This window comes from Bufo bufo, chromosome 5 (genome assembly GCF_905171765.1).
Source record: "Bufo bufo chromosome 5, aBufBuf1.1, whole genome shotgun sequence".
Taxonomy (NCBI): Eukaryota; Metazoa; Chordata; class Amphibia; order Anura; family Bufonidae; genus Bufo; species Bufo bufo.
This window is the reverse complement of record NC_053393.1, coordinates 11,951,990-11,974,397: the sequence shown is the minus strand read 5'-3', so window position 1 is coordinate 11,974,397 and position 22,408 is coordinate 11,951,990. Positions and strand designations below refer to the sequence as shown.

Below are 22,408 nucleotides of genomic sequence, written 5' to 3'. Positions count from 1 at the left end.
TATAAAGCTCTGACAGCGATGTCGATACATCCTTTCCCCCTAGGAGAGCTGCAAACCATGTCAGTCTGTCAGATTCTCCCAATGATTTCGACTGAGCCTTGCAGTACGCCGAAAGCTGAAAATATGACAGTGAAAGAGAGTCAGATAGTTGGTATTTACCTACCACTTGTTCCCAAGTCATCAACATATTATCAGACATTCCCTTTATATCGCTGAGAGTATGGATGCCTTTCTCCCTCCATTTTTTAAACATCCCATTGTCCCTCCCTTGTGGAAAAGCCGGAAGAGACCATAGGGGCATCTGGGGTGACACATATATCGGCAGCTTATACAGTTTCCTAACTGCTTTCCACGACATAATGGTGTCCCTAAGCAGTACTGAATGCTTAATATTTGCTGGGAGATCTTTTAGTCTGGTATGTAACAGGGCCGCTAAGTTCCATGGTTGCGCCAATTCCCTTTCTATCCTACCTGCTGAGAAGTAGTCGGTACCCCACACCCAATCTCTCACATGGCAAAATAAAGCTGCCAAATTGTAAATTCTAATGTCAGGCATTTTCAATCCTCCTTCCCACTTTAGCAAACATAATTTTTTGTACGCTATGCGGGGCCTTTTCTTTTTCCACAGGAAAGCCACAAAAGCCGCTTGTAATTTCCTTATGTCTACATGCTTTAGTAGCATTGGGATCATCTGCAGCGGATATAGCATCTTGGGGAAACTAACCATTTTTATTAGACACGCCCTCCCTGTCATGGACAATGGTAATTCCTTCCAGTTATCAAGCTCCTTGATAATCTTACTAATTAAAGGTGGATAATTCAATGTATAGATTGAAGAAGCAGTTTTACCTATTTTGATCCCCAGGTACGTGAGATATTCCTTCCTCAGCTCCACTCCAGTCTGAGACATCTTTAGTCTGTTTTGGTCCCCCAGAAGCAAAAGTTGACTCTTGGATATATTTATTTTATATCCCGTTACTCCACTATATTTTTGGAATGTCTCAAGTATTGGCTGTAAATGTAGGTCTGGGGCGGCCATATAAATTAAAAGGTCATCCGCAAAGCATGTAAGTTTCAGCACTTCTTTTCCCACATTAATTCCCTCATATATGTTTGATCGAATGAGATATAAAGCCAAAGGTTCCAGAGCTAGATCGAACAATAAGGGCGATAATGGGCATCCCTGTCTCGTTCCCTTATTAAGTTGTATTGCTTCTGACAGAAAACCCGGAACGTGCACCCTCGCCTGCGGGGCCGCATATAACGCTGAAATATAATTCCTAAAGTTACCTTTCAAGGCTATTGCATCCAGAACCTCATTTAGCCATTTCCAGCTGACATTGTCAAATGCCTTCGTGGCATCTACTGCCAGGAGGGCGTGTGAGCTATTCAAAGACTTTCCCTTCAAACTATCTTGCACTGCCAGAACCTTCCTTATATTTGTTACCGCCGATCGTCCCTTAATGAAACCCACCTGATGGTCCCCGATTATATCTGGCATAAGTAGTGCCAATCTGTTGGCCAATAGTTTAGAAGCTATCTCTAGATCCTGATTAATCAGGGAAATGGGTCTGAAAGATTCCGGATTAGTTAAATCCTTTCCTTCTTTAGGGATAAGTTTAATGTATGCCGTATTACCGGATGGCGGTATTCTACCCCCCTGAATCACCCCATTAAATAAAGCAGCCAGCACTGATACAATCTCAGGCCCCAGGGTTTTATAGAATTCCGCTGGAAATCCGTCAGGGCCTGGCGATTTTCCGTTCTGTAGGGATTTGATCGTTTGTGTTATTTCAGCCTCCGTGATTTCCGCATTAATACTAGCCAACGCCTCGTTTGACAATGACAGAAGTCGTACCTTCTCCAGAAGTTCCCTTGCTAACCCTTCATCATAAGAGTCTTTAGAATACATAACTGTGAAATAATCTTTCATAATGTCTACCATCTTTCTAGGGTGGGTGTGCAGAACACCATTTTTATCTTTCAGAGGAAAAACTTCCTTCCGAGTATATGGGCGTGTCAAGTTCGCCAAAAGTTTACCTGCTTTGTTTCCATGCTTAAACAGGGTGGCTTGAGTACAATCTGTGAACCATTTGACCTTGCCTTCTTGCAAATAATCATAGTTATGCTTTGCTGTGATCCACTGTATTCTATTGATGTCTGATGGTTCATCTATATATTTTGTATATGCTAACCGAACTAGCTGGATTGCTTGTTCATATTTTCTCTGTATATCTCTTTTCTGCCCTATTGTAAAAGACATTATGCGCCCTCTCAACACTGCCTTGGCCGTTTCCCAAAAAAGCTCCGGATTCTGTCTGTGAGATTCATTATCTTGGGAGTACTCCCACCACCACCCTCTTAGTCTATCATTAAAATCCTCGTCCGACAGTAAGTGACTAGGCATTCTCCAAACATGATCCGACCCTCTGGGAAGAGACTCAGTAACCTCAACCCACAACGGAGCGTGATCCGATATCAGCAGATCAGCTATTTCAGTTTTATGCGTTCTCGGAACCATTGCCGGAGACACTAACAGATAATCTATCCTAGACCAGGACCTTTGGGAATGAGAGTAGTGAGAATACCCCCTATCTATCGGGTGGTGATGTCTCCAGATGTCAATCAGGCCAGTCGCCTCCAGCAGCGGAGTTAATGTATGGGCTCCTTCCGGGTTCTGCGGGGGCCGACTACGATTCTCCTGCTTTCTGTCTTCTACAGTATTACGCACTCTATTAAAATCACCTCCCACTATCATTTGGGAATTCTTATTTTGCAGGATTAAAGTCTCCAGTGCTTGATAAAACCCAGATTGGGCCATATTTGGGGAATATATGTTATATAGAGTCAGACTACTCCCCTTCAGCTCTAACTCCACTCTCATGGTTCTACCTTCCTCGTCTGTTTCACATTTGTTCACAGTGTATTGTAAATGCTTATGGAATAGCATCATTGTACCAGCTTTCCTACCCACCGATGGAGATCCCAATACCTGACCAACCCACTGCTTGCGCATCCTCCAGAAGTCAAGCTCCTCCAGGTGCGTCTCCTGCAACAGGGCCACATCCGCCTTTAGCTTCCTGAGATGTCTTAATACCATGCTACGTTTAGTCTGGGAACGCAAACCTTTAACATTCCATGTAACTATTCTCATGAAGGTATTCGATTTAGAGCTATTGTTAGAGACGCACCTGGAGGAGGAACAAACCTCCCCTCCATGACCAATGAGTTAACGTACATAACAGTGATGAGCAGCATTATAAGTGACAGTTCCCCATTCAGAACTCCCCCCTCCCTCCCTTCCCCACCCCAACCTTGAACATAAAATACTTTCAACAACGACATCATGAACATAGCCTTGACTTCTCTTTTTTCGCGCAACCACCGGAGCTGTCGTTACTCCGTTTCTCTCTTCAAATCTATAGAATTCACTCCCACCCACAGCCCTAAGCAATTCTTCAGTATGGGTTCACTACAGTGAACCGCGTAAAACCCCTCTTTACCGCATTAACAAATCATATATATGATAGATTTTATAAATCCCCCTTATTCCAAGCATACGTTCAAATATACATTCACCTTCTTCTTCCCCTTTTTTTTTTTTTTCTTTTTTTTTTATAGATCCCCCATTTAATTAACCAGATGAATCCCAGCCCCATTCCTCTCCCCTTTATCGATCAACATACTGGTTCATCTGATGGTCGCCTTCTCGGCAGACCAGAGACATACATGTCCTCTAAGCCTCCTTCTTCTCAGTCCTGAGAATCCATCAGAACCTCTTCGTTCCTTGACGATCCCTGCCGACCTTGTGAGTCCGATATTTTCTCCCATCTACGGTTTGGTATAGGACCCGACTGCTTCCTGCTCTTCACTGGTCTCGGCTCCCCGTCCGTATCGATGTCCATCGCTTCCCACGCTTCTCTTGGGGTAAGGTATGTATCAATACAGCCATCTTGATGAAATACTCAGCGTGGCAGGGAACAGCAGCGCAAATTTTACTTTCCGCTTGACTAAAGTAGTGCAGATTTGCGAAAAAGCTCTCCGCCGTTTTGTTACTTCTATGGAATAGTCACTGAAGAGGAACACTTTCGCACCTCTTAACATTAGAGGGTTTTTGGCTCTCTTATATTTCTTTAGAATCTCTTCTTTGGCTGCGTAATTTAAATATTTTGCTATGGCCGGTCTCGGCCTGGAACGGCCCCCTTCCTCCTCAGCGGGACGAGCCGGCCCCAATCTATGGGCCCTCTCCACTATGTATTTGCCCTGCAGTCCCAAAGCTTGAGGGAGTTCCGTGGCGAAAATCTGTGGCAGCTGTGATGGCGGGATATCTTCCGGCAGCCCCACTATCCGAAGATTACTTCTCGATCGATTCTCCAGGTCCTCCATCTTGTCTTTAAGTGCCCGATTACTAGACAGCACCTCACGGACCTGCACCTGTGTTTTCTCCATCTCCTCTTCCATCATAGACATTCTCTGCTCCAGCTCTGCTATCTGGGAGGCATGCTGGGAAACATCCTTTTGGATTTGGAGGAGCGCTGCCGAAACTGTGGCTTCCAGGGTGGATTTAATGTCAGGTGCCAATAATTTCGCCACTTCTATTGCCATATTACGGCAGGAGATGGTGATATCCTGCTCAGGGGTTAAACTAACCTCTGCATCCTCAATCCCTGGCTCCGTATGCTTGGCTGGTGGCTGCGCTGCTGACCGGGTAAATCGCTGTGCTTTCTCCACAGCCGCCATCTTGCCTCGCGGCTGTTTCTCATCAGCTTGTAAAGGACGCGCTGGCGTACTCGCTGTGCCGTCCTTTCTTAGGAACTTCTCCATCCACTATCTCTGGCAGCTGTTCGGGGGGTCAGTGTGGAAGAAAATTCGCTTTTTTGAGGGGTATCTAGCTCAGTTTGCGGGCATCAGGCACCGGAGCTTTCTTCTTCTTCAGCCTCTCATTTTTTTTTACTTTTTATTTAATAACTATTTCCCCCTTTAGGGGCCAGAACCTGGGATCTTTCATCCCTTGTCCTATTCAGCCTGATAGAGCTCTATTACGGTGACTAGGACCTCGCACTGTCCCTGCTGCCCTGGGCATAGTGCACACAGCAGCAGGGAGCTGACTATGGCAGCCAGAGCTTCAGTAGCATCCTGGCTGCCATGGTAACCGATCGGAGCCCCAGGATTACACTGCTGGGGCTCTGATCGGAACTGCCACCAATGATGAGGAGGGGAGGGGACCCTGTGGCCACTGCCACCAATGATTTTAATACTGGGGAAGAGGGGGGAGGGCGCACTGCACCTCCAATGATAATATAATTAATTTTTAATAAAGGAGGCGGGTGCGGCAACTGAGGGGATTTGTATTAAACACTTACTTTCATTGGTGGCGCAGTGCGCTCGCCCCTCTCTCCTCATTGGTGGCAGCAGCGGCACAGGGGGGAGGGGGAGACTGCTTCCTTCTCCCCTGTGGTGCTGAGGAGAACTGCACAATAGCGAAGCCTAGTATCGAAAAAAGGCAAATCCTGGTATCGAGGGCGATACCAGGCAAACGTATCGAAAATTCGATACCCGAAACAACCCTACTTGTGAATAGCGGAAGCTGACTGGAAAGGCGACCACCATGTTGCAGCTGGTATTCCACTACTGCCCTCTGCTGCTCACAAAGCCTGGCCAACATGTGGAACGTGGAGTTCCAGCGCGTGCTCACGTCGCGCAACAGTCGGTGAGCTGGCAATTTCAAGCGCTGCTGCAGCGGAAGCGGTCTGTGACTTGCGGAAATGGGCACACACGCGGCGCACCTTCACCAGTAGCTCAGGCAAATTGGGGTAGGTTTTGAGAAACCGCTGAACCACTAAGTTAAGACGTGGGCTAGGCATGGGATGTGTGTGAGCTTGCTGAGCCACCAAGTTACGGCCATTATCAGACACAACCATGCCTGGCTCTAGGTTGAGTGGCGAGAGCCACAGCTCAGTCTGGTCCCTTATCCCCTACCACAGCTCAGTCTGGTCTCTTATCCCCTACCACAGCTCAGTCTGGTCCCTTATCCCCTACCACAGCTCAGTCTGGTCCCTTATCCCCTACCACAGCTCAGTCTGGTCCCTTATCCCCTACCACAGCTCAGTCTGGTCCCTTATCCCCTGCCACAGCTCAGTCTGGTCTCTTATCCCCTACCACAGCTCAGTCTGGTCTCTTATCCCCTACCACAGCTCAGTCTGGTCCCTTATCCCCTACCACAGCTCAGTCTGGTCCCTTATCCCCTACCACAGCTCAGTCTGGTCTCTTATCCCCTACCACAGCTCAGTCTGGTCTCTTATCCCCTACCACAGCTCAGTCTGGTCTCTTATCCCCTACCACAGCTCAGTCTGGTCTCTTATCCCCTACCACAGCTCAGTCTGGTCTCTTATCCCCTACCACAGCTCAGTCTGGTCTCTTATCCCCTACCACAGCTCAGTCTGGTCTCTTATCCCCTACCACAGCTCAGTCTGGTCCCTTATCCCCTGCCACAGCTCAGTCTGGTCCCTTATCCCCTACCACAGCTCAGTCTGGTCCCTTATCCCCTACCACAGCTCAGTCTGGTCCCTTATCCCCTACCACAGCTCAGTCTGGTCCCTTATCCCCTACCACAGCTCAGTCTGGTCCCTTATCCCCTACCACAGCTCAGTCTGGTCCCTTATCCCCTACCACAGCTCAGTCTGGTCTCTTATCCCCTACCACAGCTCAGTCTGGTCCCTTATCCCCTACCACAGCTCAGTCTGGTCTCTTATCCCCTACCACAGCTCAGTCTGGTCCCTTATCCCCTACCACAGCTCAGTCTGGTCCCTTATCCCCTACCACAGCTCAGTCTGGTCCCTTATCCCCTACCACAGCTCAGTCTGGTCCCTTATCCCCTACCACAGCTCAGTCTGGTCCCTTATCCCCTGCCACAGCTCAGTCTGGTCCCTTATCCCCTACCACAGCTCAGTCTGGTCCCTTATCCCCTACCACAGCTCAGTCTGGTCTCTTATCCCCTACCACAGCTCAGTCTGGTCTCTTATCCCCTACCACAGCTCAGTCTGGTCTCTTATCCCCTACCACAGCTCAGTCTGGTCTCTTATCCCCTACCACAGCTCAGTCTGGTCTCTTATCCCCTACCACAGCTCAGTCTGGTCTCTTATCCCCTACCACAGCTCAGTCTGGTCTCTTATCCCCTACCACAGCTCAGTCTGGTCCCTTATCCCCTGCCACAGCTCAGTCTGGTCCCTTATCCCCTACCACAGCTCAGTCTGGTCCCTTATCCCCTACCACAGCTGTCTGGTCCCTTATCCCCTACCACAGCTCAGTCTGGTCCCTTATCCCCTACCACAGCTCAGTCTGGTCCCTTATCCCCTACCACAGCTCAGTCTGGTCCCTTATCCCCTACCACAGCTCAGTCTGGTCCCTTATCCCCTACCACAGCTCAGTCTGGTCTCTTATCCCCTACCACAGCTCAGTCTGGTCCCTTATCCCCTACCACAGCTCAGTCTGGTCTCTTATCCCCTACCACAGCTCAGTCTGGTCCCTTATCCCCTACCACAGCTCAGTCTGGTCCCTTATCCCCTACCACAGCTCAGTCTGGTCCCTTATCCCCTACCACAGCTCAGTCTGGTCCCTTATCCCCTACCACAGCTCAGTCTGGTCCCTTATCCCCTACCACAGCTCAGTCTGGTCTCTCATCCCCTACCACAGCTCAGTCTGGTCCCTTATCCCCTACCACAGCTCAGTCTGGTCTCTTATCCCCTACCACAGCTCAGTCTGGTCTCTTATCCCCTACCACAGCTCAGTCTGGTCTCTTATCCCCTACCACAGCTCAGTCTGGTCTCTTATACCCTACCACAGCTCAGTCTGGTCTCTTATACCCTACCACAGCTCAGTCTGGTCCCTTATCCCCTGCCACAGCTCAGTCTGGTCTCTTGTCCCCTACCACAGCTCAGTCTGGTCCCTTATCCCCTACCACAGCTCAGTCTGGTCCCTTATCCCCTACCACAGCTCAGTCTGGTCCCTTATCCCCTACCACAGCTCAGTCTGGTCTCTTATCCCCTACCACAGCTCAGTCTGGTCTCTTATCCCCTGCCACAGCTCAGTCTGGTCCCTTATCCCCTACCACAGCTCAGTCTGGTCCCTTATCCCCTGCCACAGCTCAGTCTGGTCCCTTATCCCCTGCCACAGCTCAGTCTGGTCTCTTATCCCCTGCCACAGCTCAGTCTGGTCTCTCATCCCCTACCACAGCTCAGTCTGGTCTCTTATCCCCTACCACAGCTCAGTCTGGTCCCTTATCCCCTACCACAGCTCAGTCTGGTCCCTTATCCCCTACCACAGCTCAGTCTGGTCTCTTATCCCCTGCCACAGCTCAGTCTGGTCTCTTATCCCCTACCACAGCTCAGTCTGGTCTCTTATCCCCTGCCACAGCTCAGTCTGGTCTCTTATCCCCTGCCACAGCTCTGCGGCGGTGTGCTGTTTTCTCCTAAGCAGATCAGCTTCTGCACGGCCTGTTGCCGCTTCCCGACTGCAGCGCTACACGGCTTCCAGCTACCGGCTGATGGCTGACTGGTGCTGCACGCGGATAATTCAGAGGTGGAAGTGGAGGAGGAGGCAGAGAAGTTGGGGTTGGAGCCAGTAAGGGTACTTTCACACTTGCGGCAGAGGATTCCGGCATGCAGTTCTGTCGCCAGAACTGCCTGCTGGATGCGGCAATCCGGACGCAAACTGATGGCATTTGTCAGACAAATGCATTGAAATACCGGATCCGTCTTTACGGTGTCATCCGGAACAACAGTTCCGGTATTCATTTTTATTTCATTTTAAAATGTCTGCACATTCGCAGACCGGAAAGACGGATCCGTTTTGCCGTAACACTTAATGCCGGATTCGGCACTAATACGCTTCAATGTAAATTAATGCCGTATCCGGCCAAGTGATCAGTATTTTTGGCCGGAGAGAAAACTACTGCACCCTGCGATATTTTCTCCATCCAAAAAATGTAAGAGGGACTGATCTGATGCGTCCTGAACGGTTTGCTCTCCTCCATTCAGAATGCATTAGGAGAAAACTGATCCGTTTTTTTCCGTTATTGAGCTCTTAGGACGGAACTCAATACCGGAAAACAAAAACGCTAGTGTGAAAGTACCCTTACGTAGGTGCTGGCAGAAACCCTGATCGATGTAGGGCCCGCAATCCTTGGCGTTGGTTGCACCTGTGCCATCCCAGGGTACGACTCGCTCCCGGCCTCCATAACATTCACCCAGTGTGCCGTCAGGGAAATGTAGCGTCCCTGGCCGAATGCACTTATCCTTGTGTCCGTGGTTAAGTGGAGCTTCCCAGTAACTGCGTTGGTCAGGGCACGGGTGATGTTACTGGACACATGCTGGTGTTAGGCGGGCACGGCACACCGTGAAAATAGTGGCGGCTGGGCACTGCGTAACGAGGGACGGCCACCGACATCAGGCTGCAGAAGGCCTCAGTGTCCACAAGCCTAAATGGCAACATTTCCAGGGCCAGCAATTTGGAAAGCTGCCCATTTAGTGCTATGGCCTGTGGCTGGGTATTTGCGCTTGCGTTCAGATGCCTGGGGTAAGGACATTCGGACGCTGCGCTGGGACAGGGAAGTGGATGTGGTCGCTGATGGTGCTTGCGAAGGTCCAGGTGCCGGGCAGGAGGCATTCTCGCCTGCGCCTTCGACAGGGGATTGGCCAGCACGTACCATAGGGGAGGAGGAGGCAGTGGTGTGACCCACAGACACAGATTGTGGACCCAGGCGTTTGTCCCACTTAGTACGGTGCTTGGATGCCATGTGGCGGATAATGCTGGTGGTGGTGAGGTTGCTAGTGTTCACGCCTCGGCTCATTTTCGTACGGCACAGGTTGAAAACTACTATTCTTTTGTCGTCCACACTGTTCTGAAAAAAGCGCCATACTGCGAAACATCTACTCCTTGGCAAGGGAGATTTCGGCAAGGGGGTGCTCCGTGGAACAGTTGCAGGCCTGTTCGGTGGTGCCCGCCTTCTCACTTTTGCCACCCCACGGCCTCTTCCAGCCTGTTGCGGTGCTGCAGATCCCTCCCCCTCTGTACTGCTCTCCTCGCTCGGCTTGCCACATTCTGTGTGCTGTCCGCATTTTTTGCGGACCCATTGAAATTAATGGGTCCGCATCCTATCCGCAAAAAACCCCGAACGGGCACAGAAACAAACAAACAAAAACATAGAACATGTCCTATTCTTGTCCGTTTTAGACATTGTTACAATGGATCCGCAAAAAAAAAAAAAACAGATGGCATATGGATGTCATCCGTTTTTTTTGTGCGGATCTGCAATTTGCGGACCACAAAACACACTCTGTTGTGTGCATGTAGCCCAAGACCAGTTCTTTGTAATAAGGTTCCACGGGCTCATTTTCCAGTTGGATATATGTTTTCCCATCGGCCAATTGTCTTCTGCATTCATCCTCATATCGATTAGTATCCTAACTCGCGATCGCCCCTCGCTTGTCCGCGGGGCGCATCGTGATTTCCAGATTTTGTTGGAACATTCAATATACAGGATAATGAGATGCGCCGTCTGTTTCCGCCTTTTTTTATTTTTCATCTTTCTGTGTTGTGGACGTTTTACAGAAGACGCAGTTTACCTGTAAGCCGCTGTTCACACTGCACCTGCAAGCAAAACTGGGAACAGCTTCTTAGTTCTGCATAATCTTTATGTCATGAATTATGCAAATGAGGAGCGGGGATTGCTCCGCCTCCCTGCAGTGCGGTCAGTTGTCTGCATTGTGGGGGAGTAGCTGCACGGTACCGTGTGATTTTATCCGGGTGCTGGATCGGTGCTATGTTGGTTACAGTGGAGATCGGGATCTGGCATCATGTGGTGGAACCAGTGGGGCCCGACGTCTCCTCTCAGCATGGTGGCCCCTGGGCTAGCCTGAACCTCGATAAGGGCCCCGGCGAAGGAGCCCTTTACGTTGTATCGGCAGCAAGTCCCAGAAAGCTAAGGGAGCCCCTCTGAAAATGACACCCCCAGTGCCTGTACTCCAGTCACATCCCAAGCTGCATTCACGGTGCCTATACTCCAGAGCTGCATTCACAGGACCTATCCTCCAGTGACATCCAGAGCTGCATTCACAATTTATTTTTTCTATATATATTTTTTTGCCCTTAGATTGCTGGACCACTCAAACCTGAGGGGCCCCTCCGTCATTTCTGTGTCTAATTTGCCCTTCAGATAATTGGGGACTTCCAGCTGCGGGACGTCCTGTACGACATGCAGACCCCCCGATGCCACCAGCTCACCGTCCTGGGGCGGCCCCCCCGCATCATGACGTTTCAATTCGACGATGAACAGGAAGCGCAGAAATGGTGGACGGTGGTGAGCAGCTCCGTGCGGGAAGCCAGGAGAGGTGAGCACGGGGGAGGGGCCAGTGAGTCAGAAAGCAGCTGTGATTCGCCAGAATCTTGTGATGCTCCGCCCCCTATGCCATCAGTTCCGGTAATGGGGAGGCGGCTTCATCCTCACTGTCGTTTGCTTTTAGTTGCGCAGCCTCACGTGGATGTTCTGGGATCGAAGCCCCCGCTCGCGAACAAGCCCCGCCTCCTACCAGACGTCATTGGGTTTAAATCCCCAACTACAGAAGACGAACCACTAAAAGGGCCGACAGATCTGTGCACAAAAGGTGAGAGCAGCAGCATACACCCAGTGATAACTACAGACAGTGTAGAGAATGTCACCTGCAGTCCTATGTAACACCACAGATAACAGTGATAGCTCTCTGAGTACAGATATTGTAGTAGATGTCACCTGCAGTCCTATGTAACACCACAGATAACACAGTGATAACTCTCTGAGTACAGATAATGTAGTAGATGTCACCTGCAGTCCTATGTAACACCACAGATAACACAGTGATAACTCTCTGAGTACAGATAATGTAGTAGATGTCACCTGCAGTCCTATGTAACACCACAGATAACACAGTGATAACTCTCTGAGTACAGATAATGTAGGAGATGTCACCTGCAGTCCTATGTAACACCACAGATAACACAGTGATAACTCTCCGAGTACAGATAATGTAGTAGATGTCACCTGCAGTCCTATGTAACACCACAGATAACACAATGATAACTTTCTGAGTACAGATAATGTAGTAGATATTACCTGCAGTCCTATGTAACACCACAGATAACACCGTAATAACTCTCTGAGTACAGATAATGTAGTAGATGTCACCTGCAGTCCTATGTAACACCACAGATAACACCGTAATAACTCTCCTAGTACAGATAATGTAGTAGATGTCACCTGCAGTCCTATGTAACACCGCAGGTAACACAGTGATAACTCTCTGTGTATAGATAATGTAGTAGATGTCACCTGCAGTCCTATGTAACACCACAGATAATAACTCTCCTAGTACAGATAATGTAGTAGATGTCACCTGCAGTCCTATGTAACACCACAGATAACACCGTGATAACTCTCCTAGTACAGATAATGTAGTAGATGTCACCTGCAGTCCTATGTAACACCATAGATAACACAGTGATAACTCTCCTAGTACAGATAATGTAGTAGATGTCACCTGCAGTCCTATGTAACACCATAGATAACACAGTGATAACTCTCCTAGTACAGATAATGTAGTAGATGTCACCTGCAGTCCTATGTAACACCATAGATAGCACAGTGATAACTCTCCTAGTACAGATAATGTAGTAGATGTCACCTGCAGTCCTATGTAACACCACAGATACCACAGTGATAACTCTCCTAGTACAGATAATGTAGTAGATGTCACCTGCAGTCCTATGTAACACCGCAGATAACAGTGATAACTCTCTGTGTATAGATAGTGTAGTAGATGTCACCTGCAGTCCTATGTAACACCACAGATAACAGTGATATCTCTCTGAGTACAGATAATGTAGTAGATGTCACCTGCAGTCCTATGTAACACCACAGATAATAACTCTCCTAGTACAGATAATGTAGTAGATGTTACCTGCAGTCCTATGTAACACCACAGATAACACAGTGATAACTCTCTGAGTACAGATAATGTAGTAGATGTCACCTGCAGTCCTATGTAACACCACAAATAACACAGTGATAACTTTCCTAGTACAGATAATGTAGTAGATGTCACCTGCAGTCCTATGTAACACCACAGATAACATGGTGATAACTCTCCTAGTACAGATAATGTAGTAGATGTCACCTGCAGTCCTATGTAACACCACAGATAACACAGTGATAACTCTCTGAGTACAGATAATGTAGGAGATGTCACCTGCAGTCCTATGTAACACCACAGATAACACAGTGATAACTCTCCGAGTACAGATAATGTAGTAGATGTCACCTGCAGTCCTATGTAACACCACAGATAACACAATGATAACTTTCTGAGTACAGATAATGTAGTAGATATTACCTGCAGTCCTATGTAACACCACAGATAACACCGTAATAACTCTCTGAGTACAGATAATGTAGTAGATGTCACCTGCAGTCCTATGTAACACCACAGATAACACCGTAATAACTCTCCTAGTACAGATAATGTAGTAGATGTCACCTGCAGTCCTATGTAACACCGCAGGTAACACAGTGATAACTCTCTGTGTATAGATAATGTAGTAGATGTCACCTGCAGTCCTATGTAACACCACAGATAATAACTCTCCTAGTACAGATAATGTAGTAGATGTCACCTGCAGTCCTATGTAACACCATAGATAACACAGTGATAACTCTCCTAGTACAGATAATGTAGTAGATGTCACCTGCAGTCCTATGTAACACCATAGATAACACAGTGATAACTCTCCTAGTACAGATAATGTAGTAGATGTCACCTGCAGTCCTATGTAACACCATAGATAGCACAGTGATAACTCTCCTAGTACAGATAATGTAGTAGATGTCACCTGCAGTCCTATGTAACACCACAGATACCACAGTGATAACTCTCCTAGTACAGATAATGTAGTAGATGTCACCTGCAGTCCTATGTAACACCGCAGATAACAGTGATAACTCTCTGTGTATAGATAGTGTAGTAGATGTCACCTGCAGTCCTATGTAACACCACAGATAACAGTGATATCTCTCTGAGTACAGATAATGTAGTAGATGTCACCTGCAGTCCTATGTAACACCACAGATAATAACTCTCCTAGTACAGATAATGTAGTAGATGTTACCTGCAGTCCTATGTAACACCACAGATAACACAGTGATAACTCTCTGAGTACAGATAATGTAGTAGATGTCACCTGCAGTCCTATGTAACACCACAAATAACACAGTGATAACTTTCCTAGTACAGATAATGTAGTAGATGTCACCTGCAGTCCTATGTAACACCACAGATAACATGGTGATAACTCTCCTAGTACAGATAATGTAGTAGATGTCACCTGCAGTCCTATGTAACACCACAGATAACACAGTGATAGCTCTCCTAGTACAGATACTGTAGTAGATGTCACCTGCAGTCCTATGTAAAGTGGGCGTCTATTTCTCTCATTGCAGAGGATTTGGCGGTGCGGCTCGGCAGGTGTATTGAAGCCGGGGATCAGGTGTTGGCGGCACAGTACGCCTCGGAGCTTGCTAAGCAGAAGGTTCCGGTTCAGCTCCAGCTTAAGCCTCTCTGCTACCCAAAGAATGAGATCTGGTGAGTCATGTGACGGTCGGTGACTGCTGCAGTGTGTGATGTCGGGGGGAGCACTGACCCCTTCCCTCTCTCGGCAGCATGAAGGTCGGGGTGGAGGACGCCTCGGCGTCTGTTAACATCTCCACGTACGTGAACGCTCACACTACAATCGCCCTTCTGAAGCAGCAGGTAAGTGGAGAAGCCCCGCCCCCTCTCTGAAACGGCGCAGCTTGTTCGCGTGGCAGAATATACGAATGTCTGATGGAACCAGACATGGGCGGTACCGCGCTGTTTGGGTGCGAAAGCTTCTTATTGCAGGTTCTTTGCAGTCAGGTCATATGCTTTAGTCACATCCAGAGCTGCAGTGGTAATTCTATTTCTTTCCTGAGGCTGAAGGACCTTACAGGCTCTGCTGTTCTGCATTGTAGAAGATCCTGCATTCCTGCCACAGATGAATCGCCGCTGCAGCTCTGGATGGGACTGGAGTATAAAAAGATGCAGAGAAGCAGAAGTGAATGTTTCCATGGATGTTTCTGCAGATTCTTCGTGAGTACCAGTTCCATCCCAGCATCCAGCGCTGGATTATCGGCCAGTGTCTCTGCTCCGACGACCGCACAGTTGGCTCTTACGGCATTAGGAAAGACGGAGATACCGCGTTCCTTTACCTGCTGGGGGCTAAGCAGGCGAAACTGACTCCGCAAGATCAGTGTGCCAGCAGCATCTTCCAGCCCTTCCCCCTGCTGCCCGCCTCCGCCTGGGACGAGCGCGCCAAGTGTAACACTGTGCCTGCTAGGCCGAGTGTGAAGAATGGCGGTGAGTTACTAGCTGGGTCTGAGTGTAATATACTGCCGAGAAGGCAGCCCAAAATAGCTGCTGCCACCAAACTGGGTGTGAGACCATAAGTACCCCCAAATATCACACAGTAATGACCCTCTCACCAGTCCAAAGGGAATTTCCTGAGGTTGAGACAAAACCCTTCTGGGCCAGACCTTTAGAGTGGGCAGTTATGTCTCAGTCTAATACATTTATAGGATGTAGATGAGGTGAAGGCTGTGCTCCGTCTGATACATGTATAGGATGTAGATGAGGTGAAGGCTGTGCTCTGTCTGATACATGTATAGGATGTAGATGAGGTGAAGGCTGTGCTCCGTCTGATACATGTATAGGATGTAGATGAGGTGAAGGCTGTGCTCCGTCTGATACATGTACAGGATGTGGATGAGGTGAAGGCTGTGCTCCGTCTGATACATGTATAGGATGTAAATGAGGTGAAGGCTGTGCTCTGTCTTATACATGTATAGGATGTAGATGAGGTGAAGGCTGTGCTCCGTCTGATACATGTATAGGATGTAGATGAGGTGAAGGCTGTGCTCCGTCTGATACATGTATAGGATGTAGATGAGGTGAAGGCTGTGCTCCGTCTGATACATTTATAGGATGTAGATGAGGTGAAGGCTGTGCTCTGTCTGATACATGTATAGGATGTAGATGAGGTGAAGGCTGTGCTCCGTCTTATACATGTATAGGATGTAGATGAGGTGAAGGCTGTGCTCCGTCTGATACATGCACAGGATGTAGATGAGGTGAAGGCTGTGCTCTGTCTGATACATGTATAGGATGTAGATGAGGTGAAGGCTGTGCTCTGTCTGATACATGTATAGGATGTAGGTGAGGTGAAGGCTGTGCTCTGTCTGATACATGTATAGGATGTAGATGAGGTGAAGGCTGTGCTCCGTCTTATACATGTATAGGATGTAGATGAGGTGAAGGCTGTGCTCCGTCTGATACATGTATAGGATGTAGATGAGGTGAAGGCTGTGCTCCGTCTGATACATGTATAGGATGTAGATGAGGTGAAGGCTGTGCTCCGTCTGATACATGTATAGGATGTAGATGAGGTGAAGGCTGTGCTCTGTCTGATACATTTATAGGATGTAGATGAGGTGAAGGCTGTGCTCCGTCTGATACATGTATAGGATGTAGATGAGGTGAAGGCTGTGCTCTGTCTGATACATTTATAGGATGTAGGTGAGGTGAAGGCTGTGCTCTGTCTGATACATGTATAGGATGTAGATGAGGTGAAGGCTGTGCTCCGTCTGATACATGTATAGGATGTAGGTGAGGTGAAGGCTGTGCTCCGTCTGATACATGTATAGGATGTAGATGAGGTGAAGGCTGTGCTCCGTCTGATACATGTATAGGATGTAGATGAGGTGAAGGCTGTGCTCCGTCTGATACATGTATAGGATGTAGATGAGGTGAAGGCTGTGCTCCGTCTGATACATGTATAGGATGTAGATGAGGTGAAGGCTGTGCTCTGTCTGATACATTTATAGGATGTAGAAGAGGTGAAGGCTGTGCTCCGTCTTATACATGTACAGGATGTGGATGAGGTGAAGGCTGTGCTCCGTCTGATACATGTATAGGATGTAGATGAGGTGAAGGCTGTGCTCCGTCTTATACATGTATAGGATGTAGATGAGGTGAAGGCTGTGCTCTGTCTGATACATGTATAGGATGTAGATGAGGTGAAGGCTGTAAGGCTGTGCTCCGTCTTATACATGTATAGGATGTAGATGAGGTGAAGGCTGTGCTCCGTCTTATACATGTATAGGATGTAGATGAGGTGAAGGCTGTGCTCCGTCTGATACATGTATAGGATGTAGATGAGGTGAAGGCTGTGCTCCGTCTGATACATGTATAGGATGTAGATGAGGTGAAGGCTGTGCTCCGTCTGATACATGTATAGGATGTAGATGAGGTGAAGGCTGTTCTCCGTCTGATACATGTATAGGATGTAGATGAGGTGAAGGCTGTGCTCCGTCTTATACATGTATAGGATGTAGATGAGGTGAAGGCTGTGCTCCGTCTGATACATGTATAGGATGTAGATGAGGTGAAGGCTGTGCTCCGTCTTATACATGTATAGGATGTAGATGAGGTGAAGGCTGTAAGGCTGTGCTCCGTCTTATACATGTATAGGATGTAGATGAGGTGAAGGCTGTGCTCTGTCTGATACATGTATAGGATGTAGATGAGGTGAAGGCTGTGCTCCGTCTGATACATGTATAGGATGTAGATGAGGTGAAGGCTGTAAGGCTGTGCTCCGTCTTATACATGTATAGGATGTAGTAGGGGTGGGCGATATGGCCTAAAATCTATATTGCGATATAATTTTAAGCATGTGCGATATGCGATATATATTGCGATATATTGTTTTCTATATTTGGGGGGGCGTGTTTAAACTTTTTTTTACTTTTTATTTAATAACTATTAGTCTCCTTAAGGGCTAGAACGTAGAACCCTTGTCATATTCACCCTAACAGAGCTCTATTAGGGTGAATAGGACTTTACACTCTCCCTGCTGCCCTGTGCTTTGTGCACACAACAGCAGGGAGCTGATCCCCCTCCCCAGATCCCCCCCCTCCCCTAAACGGTGCCATCCACAGATCCCCCCTCCCCTAAACGGTGCCATCCCCAGATCCCCCCCTCCCCTAAACGGTGCCATCCACAGATCCACCCCCCCTCCCCTAAACGGTGCCATCCACAGATCCACCCCCCCTCCCCTAAACGGTGCCATCCACAGATCCACCCCCCCTCCCCTAAACGGTGCCATCCACAGATCCACCCCCCCTCCTCTAAACGGTGCCATCCACAGATCCACCCCCCCTCCTCTAAACGGTGCCATCCACAGATCCCCCCCCCTCCCCTAAACGGTGCCATCCACAGATCCCCCCCCCCTCCCCTAAACGGTGCCATCCACAGATCCCCCCCCCTCCCCTAAACGGTGCCATCCACAGATCCCCCCCCTCCCCTAAACGGTGCCATCCACAGATCCCCCCCCTCCCCTAAACGGTGCCATCCACAGATCCCACCCCTCCCCTAAACGGTGCCATCCACAGATCCCCCCCCCCTCCCCTAAACGGTGCCATCCACAGATCCCCCCCCCCCTCCCCTAAACGGTGCCATCCACAGATCCCCCTCCCCTAAACGGTGCCATCCACAGATTCCCCCCCCCCCCCTAAACGGTGCCATCCACAGATTCCCCCCCCCCCTAAACGGTGCCATCCCCAGATTCCCCCCCCCCCCCCTAAACGGTGCCATCCACAGATTCCCCCCCCCCCCCCCTAAACGGTGCCATCCACAGATCCCCCCCCCTCCCCTAAACGGTGCCATCCACAGATCCCACAAATCAAATTGGCTTCTCAGGAGATATATATGTTAAAGGCATCTCATTCAGTAGTACTGCCTATATATGCCTTTAACATATATATCTCCTGAGAAGCCAATTTGATTCTAAAGGGTTAATTTAATTCATCCTGTAATCTAAACTCTGTGTCATCTGTCCCTTCTCTTATCTCTCTGCTCCTTATCACTGCTGCAACAAGATCCACAGCCTCAGTGTGACCTGTTCTAGTGACTCCCGGCTCTTTTAACTCAATGAATGGAATGAGTCACTGACTGAGTCGGATCTTTAGATTCTTGTGACTCATTCGATTCATTTAGACTCCCTGACCCTGCACTACTCCGAGGACTCGAGTCAGAGCTGCAGTGTGCTGTGCTGGCCTCGCCCCCTCAGCTCTGGTCGGTGATTGGTTGGTGGGCGGGGAGGGGTGGGGCTGGCAGAAGCATCTCTTCCACTCTAAGATCATATTACTGACTCCTCCCCAGTCCCTCCCTCAGGCTCCTGCTGCCAGCGTGAGGTGAGCTGTATTGTCTGTGTGCTGTGATGAGCCGATTCAAACGGATCGGATCAATCGACTCCTCCGGTTCACTGAACTGAATCGATTCAAATGAACGATTCGTTCATGAACCGGACATCACTAGTTACCGGAGCTAAGACCTAGTAAGGTATACAGTAAAGAGATCACCAATTAATAAAGTTAAAGTTACTGATTAGTTTTTAAATGTTCTACTGTCAGCGGCGTGGCCCTGTATGTTCTAACCCCCAGGCAAGCGTCCCTGTCACCATGGGAACGCCTGGGGGTTAGAATATACCATCGGATTTGAGTTTTCACGCGCTCACTGAGATCGTGAAAACTCAATGATTTACTGTCAGTCCCTCCCCTCCTCCTCTTGTCATTGGTGGTCAGCGGCAGCCGCGCACAGAGGGGAGGGAGGGACTCTCTCCTTCTCCACTGTGCCGGCTAAGGATCATATCGCGGTCCGGCGATATAGGCGATATGCTCAAAATCCATATCGTGGCACAAATTTATATCGCATATCGCCTATATCGTCTATATCGCCCACCCCTAGGATGTAGATGAGGTGAAGGCTGTGCTCTGTCTGATACATGTATAGGATGTAGATGAGGTGAAGGCTGTGCTCTGTCTGATACATGTATAGGATGTAGATGAGGTGAAGGCTGTGCTCTGTCTGATACATGTATAGGATGTAGATGAGGTGAAGGCTGTGCTCTGTCTGATACATGTATAGGATGTAGATGAGGTGAAGGCTGTGCTCCGTCTGATACATGTATAGGATGTAGATGAGGTGTAGGCTGTGCTCCGTCTGATACATGTATAGGATGTAGATGAGGTGAAGGCTGTGCTCCGTCTGATACATGTATAGGATGTAGATGAGGTGAAGGCTGTGCTCCGTCTGATACATGTATAGGATGTAGATGAGGTGAAGGCTGTGCTCTGTCTGATACATGCACAGGATGTAAATGAGGTGAAGGCTGTGCTCCGTCTGATACATGTATAGGATGTAGATGAGGTGAAGGCTGTGCTCCGTCTGATACATGTATAGGATGTAGATGAGGTGAAGGCTGTGCTCCGTCTGATACATGTATAGGATGTAGATGAGGTGTAGGCTGTGCTCCGTCTGATACATGTACAGGATGTAGATGAGGTGAAGGCTGTGCTCCGTCTGATACATGTATAGGATGTAGATGAGGTGAAGGCTGTGCTCTGTCTTATACATGTATAGGATGTAGATGAGGTGAAGGCTGTGCTCCGTCTGATACATGTATAGGATGTAGATGAGGTGAAGGCTGTGCTCTGTCTGATACATGTATAGGATGTAGATGAGGTGAAGGCTGTGCTGTGTCTGATACATGTATAGGATGTAGATGAGGTGAAGGCTGTGCTCCGTCTGATACATGTACAGGATGTAGATGAGGTGAAGGCTGTTCTCCGTCTGATACATGTATAGGATGTAGATGAGGTGAAGGCTGTGCTCCGTCTGATACATGTATAGGATGTAGATGAGGTGAAGGCTGTGCTCCGTCTGATACATGTATAGGATGTAGATGAGGTGAAGGCTGTGCTTCGTCTGATACATGTATAGGATGTAGATGAGGTGAAGGCTGTGCTCTGTCTGATACATGTATAGGATGTAGATGAGGTGAAGGCTGTGCTCCGTCTGATAATGTATAGGATGTAGATGAGGTGAAGGCTGTGCTTAGTCTGATACATTTATAGGATGTAGATGAGGTGAAGGCTGTGCTGTGTCTGATACATGTATAGGATGTAGATGAGGTGAAGGCTGTGCTCCGTCTGATACATGTATAGGATGTAGATGAGGTGAAGGCTGTGCTCCGTCTGATACATGTATAGGATGTAGATGAGGTGAAGGCTGTGCTCTGTCTGATACATGTATAGGATGTAGATGAGGTGAAGGCTGTGCTCCGTCTGATAATGTATAGGATGTAGATGAGGTGAAGGCTGTGCTCCGTCTGATACATGTATAGGATGTAGATGAGGTGAAGGCTGTGCTCCGTCTGATACATGTATAGGATGTAGATGAGGTGAAGGCTGTGCTCCGTCTGATACATGTATAGGATGTAGATGAGGTGAAGGCTGTGCTCCGTCTGATACATGTATAGGATGTAGATGAGGTGAAGGCTGTGCTTCGTCTGATACATGTATAGGATGTAGATGAGGTGAAGGCTGTGCTTCGTCTGATACATGTATAGGATGTAGATGAGGTGAAGGCTGTGCTCTGTCTGATACATGTATAGGATGTAGATGAGGTGAAGGCTGTGCTCCGTCTGATACATGTATAGGATGTAGATGAGGTGAAGGCTGTGCTCTGTCTGATACATGTATAGGATGTAAATGAGGTGAAGGCTGTGCTTAGTCTGATACATTTATAGGATGTAGATGAGGTGAAGGCTGTGCTCTGTCTGATACATGTATAGGATGTAGATGAGGTGAAGGCTGTGCTCTGTCTGATACATGTATAGGATGTAGATGAGGTGAAGGCTGTGCTCCGTCTGATACATGTATAGGATGTAGATGAGGTGAAGGCTGTGCTATGTCTGATACATGCACAGGATGTAAATGAGGTGAAGGCTGTGCTCCGTCTGATACATGTATAGGATGTAGATGAGGTGAAGGTTGTGCTCTGTCTGATACATGTATAGGATGTAGATGAGGTGAAGGCTGTGCTCCGTCTGATACATGTATAGGATGTAGATGAGGTGAAGGCTGTGCTCCGTCTGATACATTTATAGGATGTAGATGAGGTGAAGGCTGTGCTCTGTCTGATACATGTATAGGATGTAGATGAGGTGAAGGCTGTGCTCCGTCTGATACATGTATAGGATGTAGATGAGGTGAAGGCTGTGCTCCGTCTGATACATGTATAGGATGTAGATGAGGTGAAGGCTGTGCTCCGTCTGATACATGTATAGGATGTAGATGAGGTGAAGGCTGTGCTCTGTCTGATACATGTATAGGATGTAGATGAGGTGAAGGCTGTGCTCGGCTGTGCTCCGTCTGATACATGTATAGGATGTAGATGAGGTGAAGGCTGTG

General features: G+C 48.4%; 1 protein-coding gene and 1 long non-coding RNA gene across 2 annotated transcripts in view; one reads left to right on the top strand and one right to left on the bottom strand.

The window, feature by feature from the left end:
- LOC121002019 (ranBP-type and C3HC4-type zinc finger-containing protein 1-like) overlaps positions 1-22,408 on the top strand; it is a 55,690-nt gene that overhangs the window by 9,381 nt on the left and 23,901 nt on the right. Inside the window, exons 2-6 of the mRNA XM_040433318.1 lie at positions 11,213-11,387; positions 11,520-11,660; positions 14,525-14,666; positions 14,744-14,834; positions 15,185-15,458. Coding sequence (XP_040289252.1) covers positions 11,213-11,387; positions 11,520-11,660; positions 14,525-14,666; positions 14,744-14,834; positions 15,185-15,458 — 823 coding nt within the window. The remainder of the gene's footprint in view (positions 1-11,212; positions 11,388-11,519; positions 11,661-14,524; positions 14,667-14,743; positions 14,835-15,184; positions 15,459-22,408) is intronic.
- Positions 5,093-15,176, bottom strand: LOC121002021. Its single transcript, XR_005779196.1, has 3 exons — positions 14,914-15,176; positions 5,227-5,236; positions 5,093-5,104 (listed from the first exon to the last, which is right to left on the bottom strand). It is a non-coding gene; the product is annotated as an uncharacterized LOC121002021 (long non-coding RNA).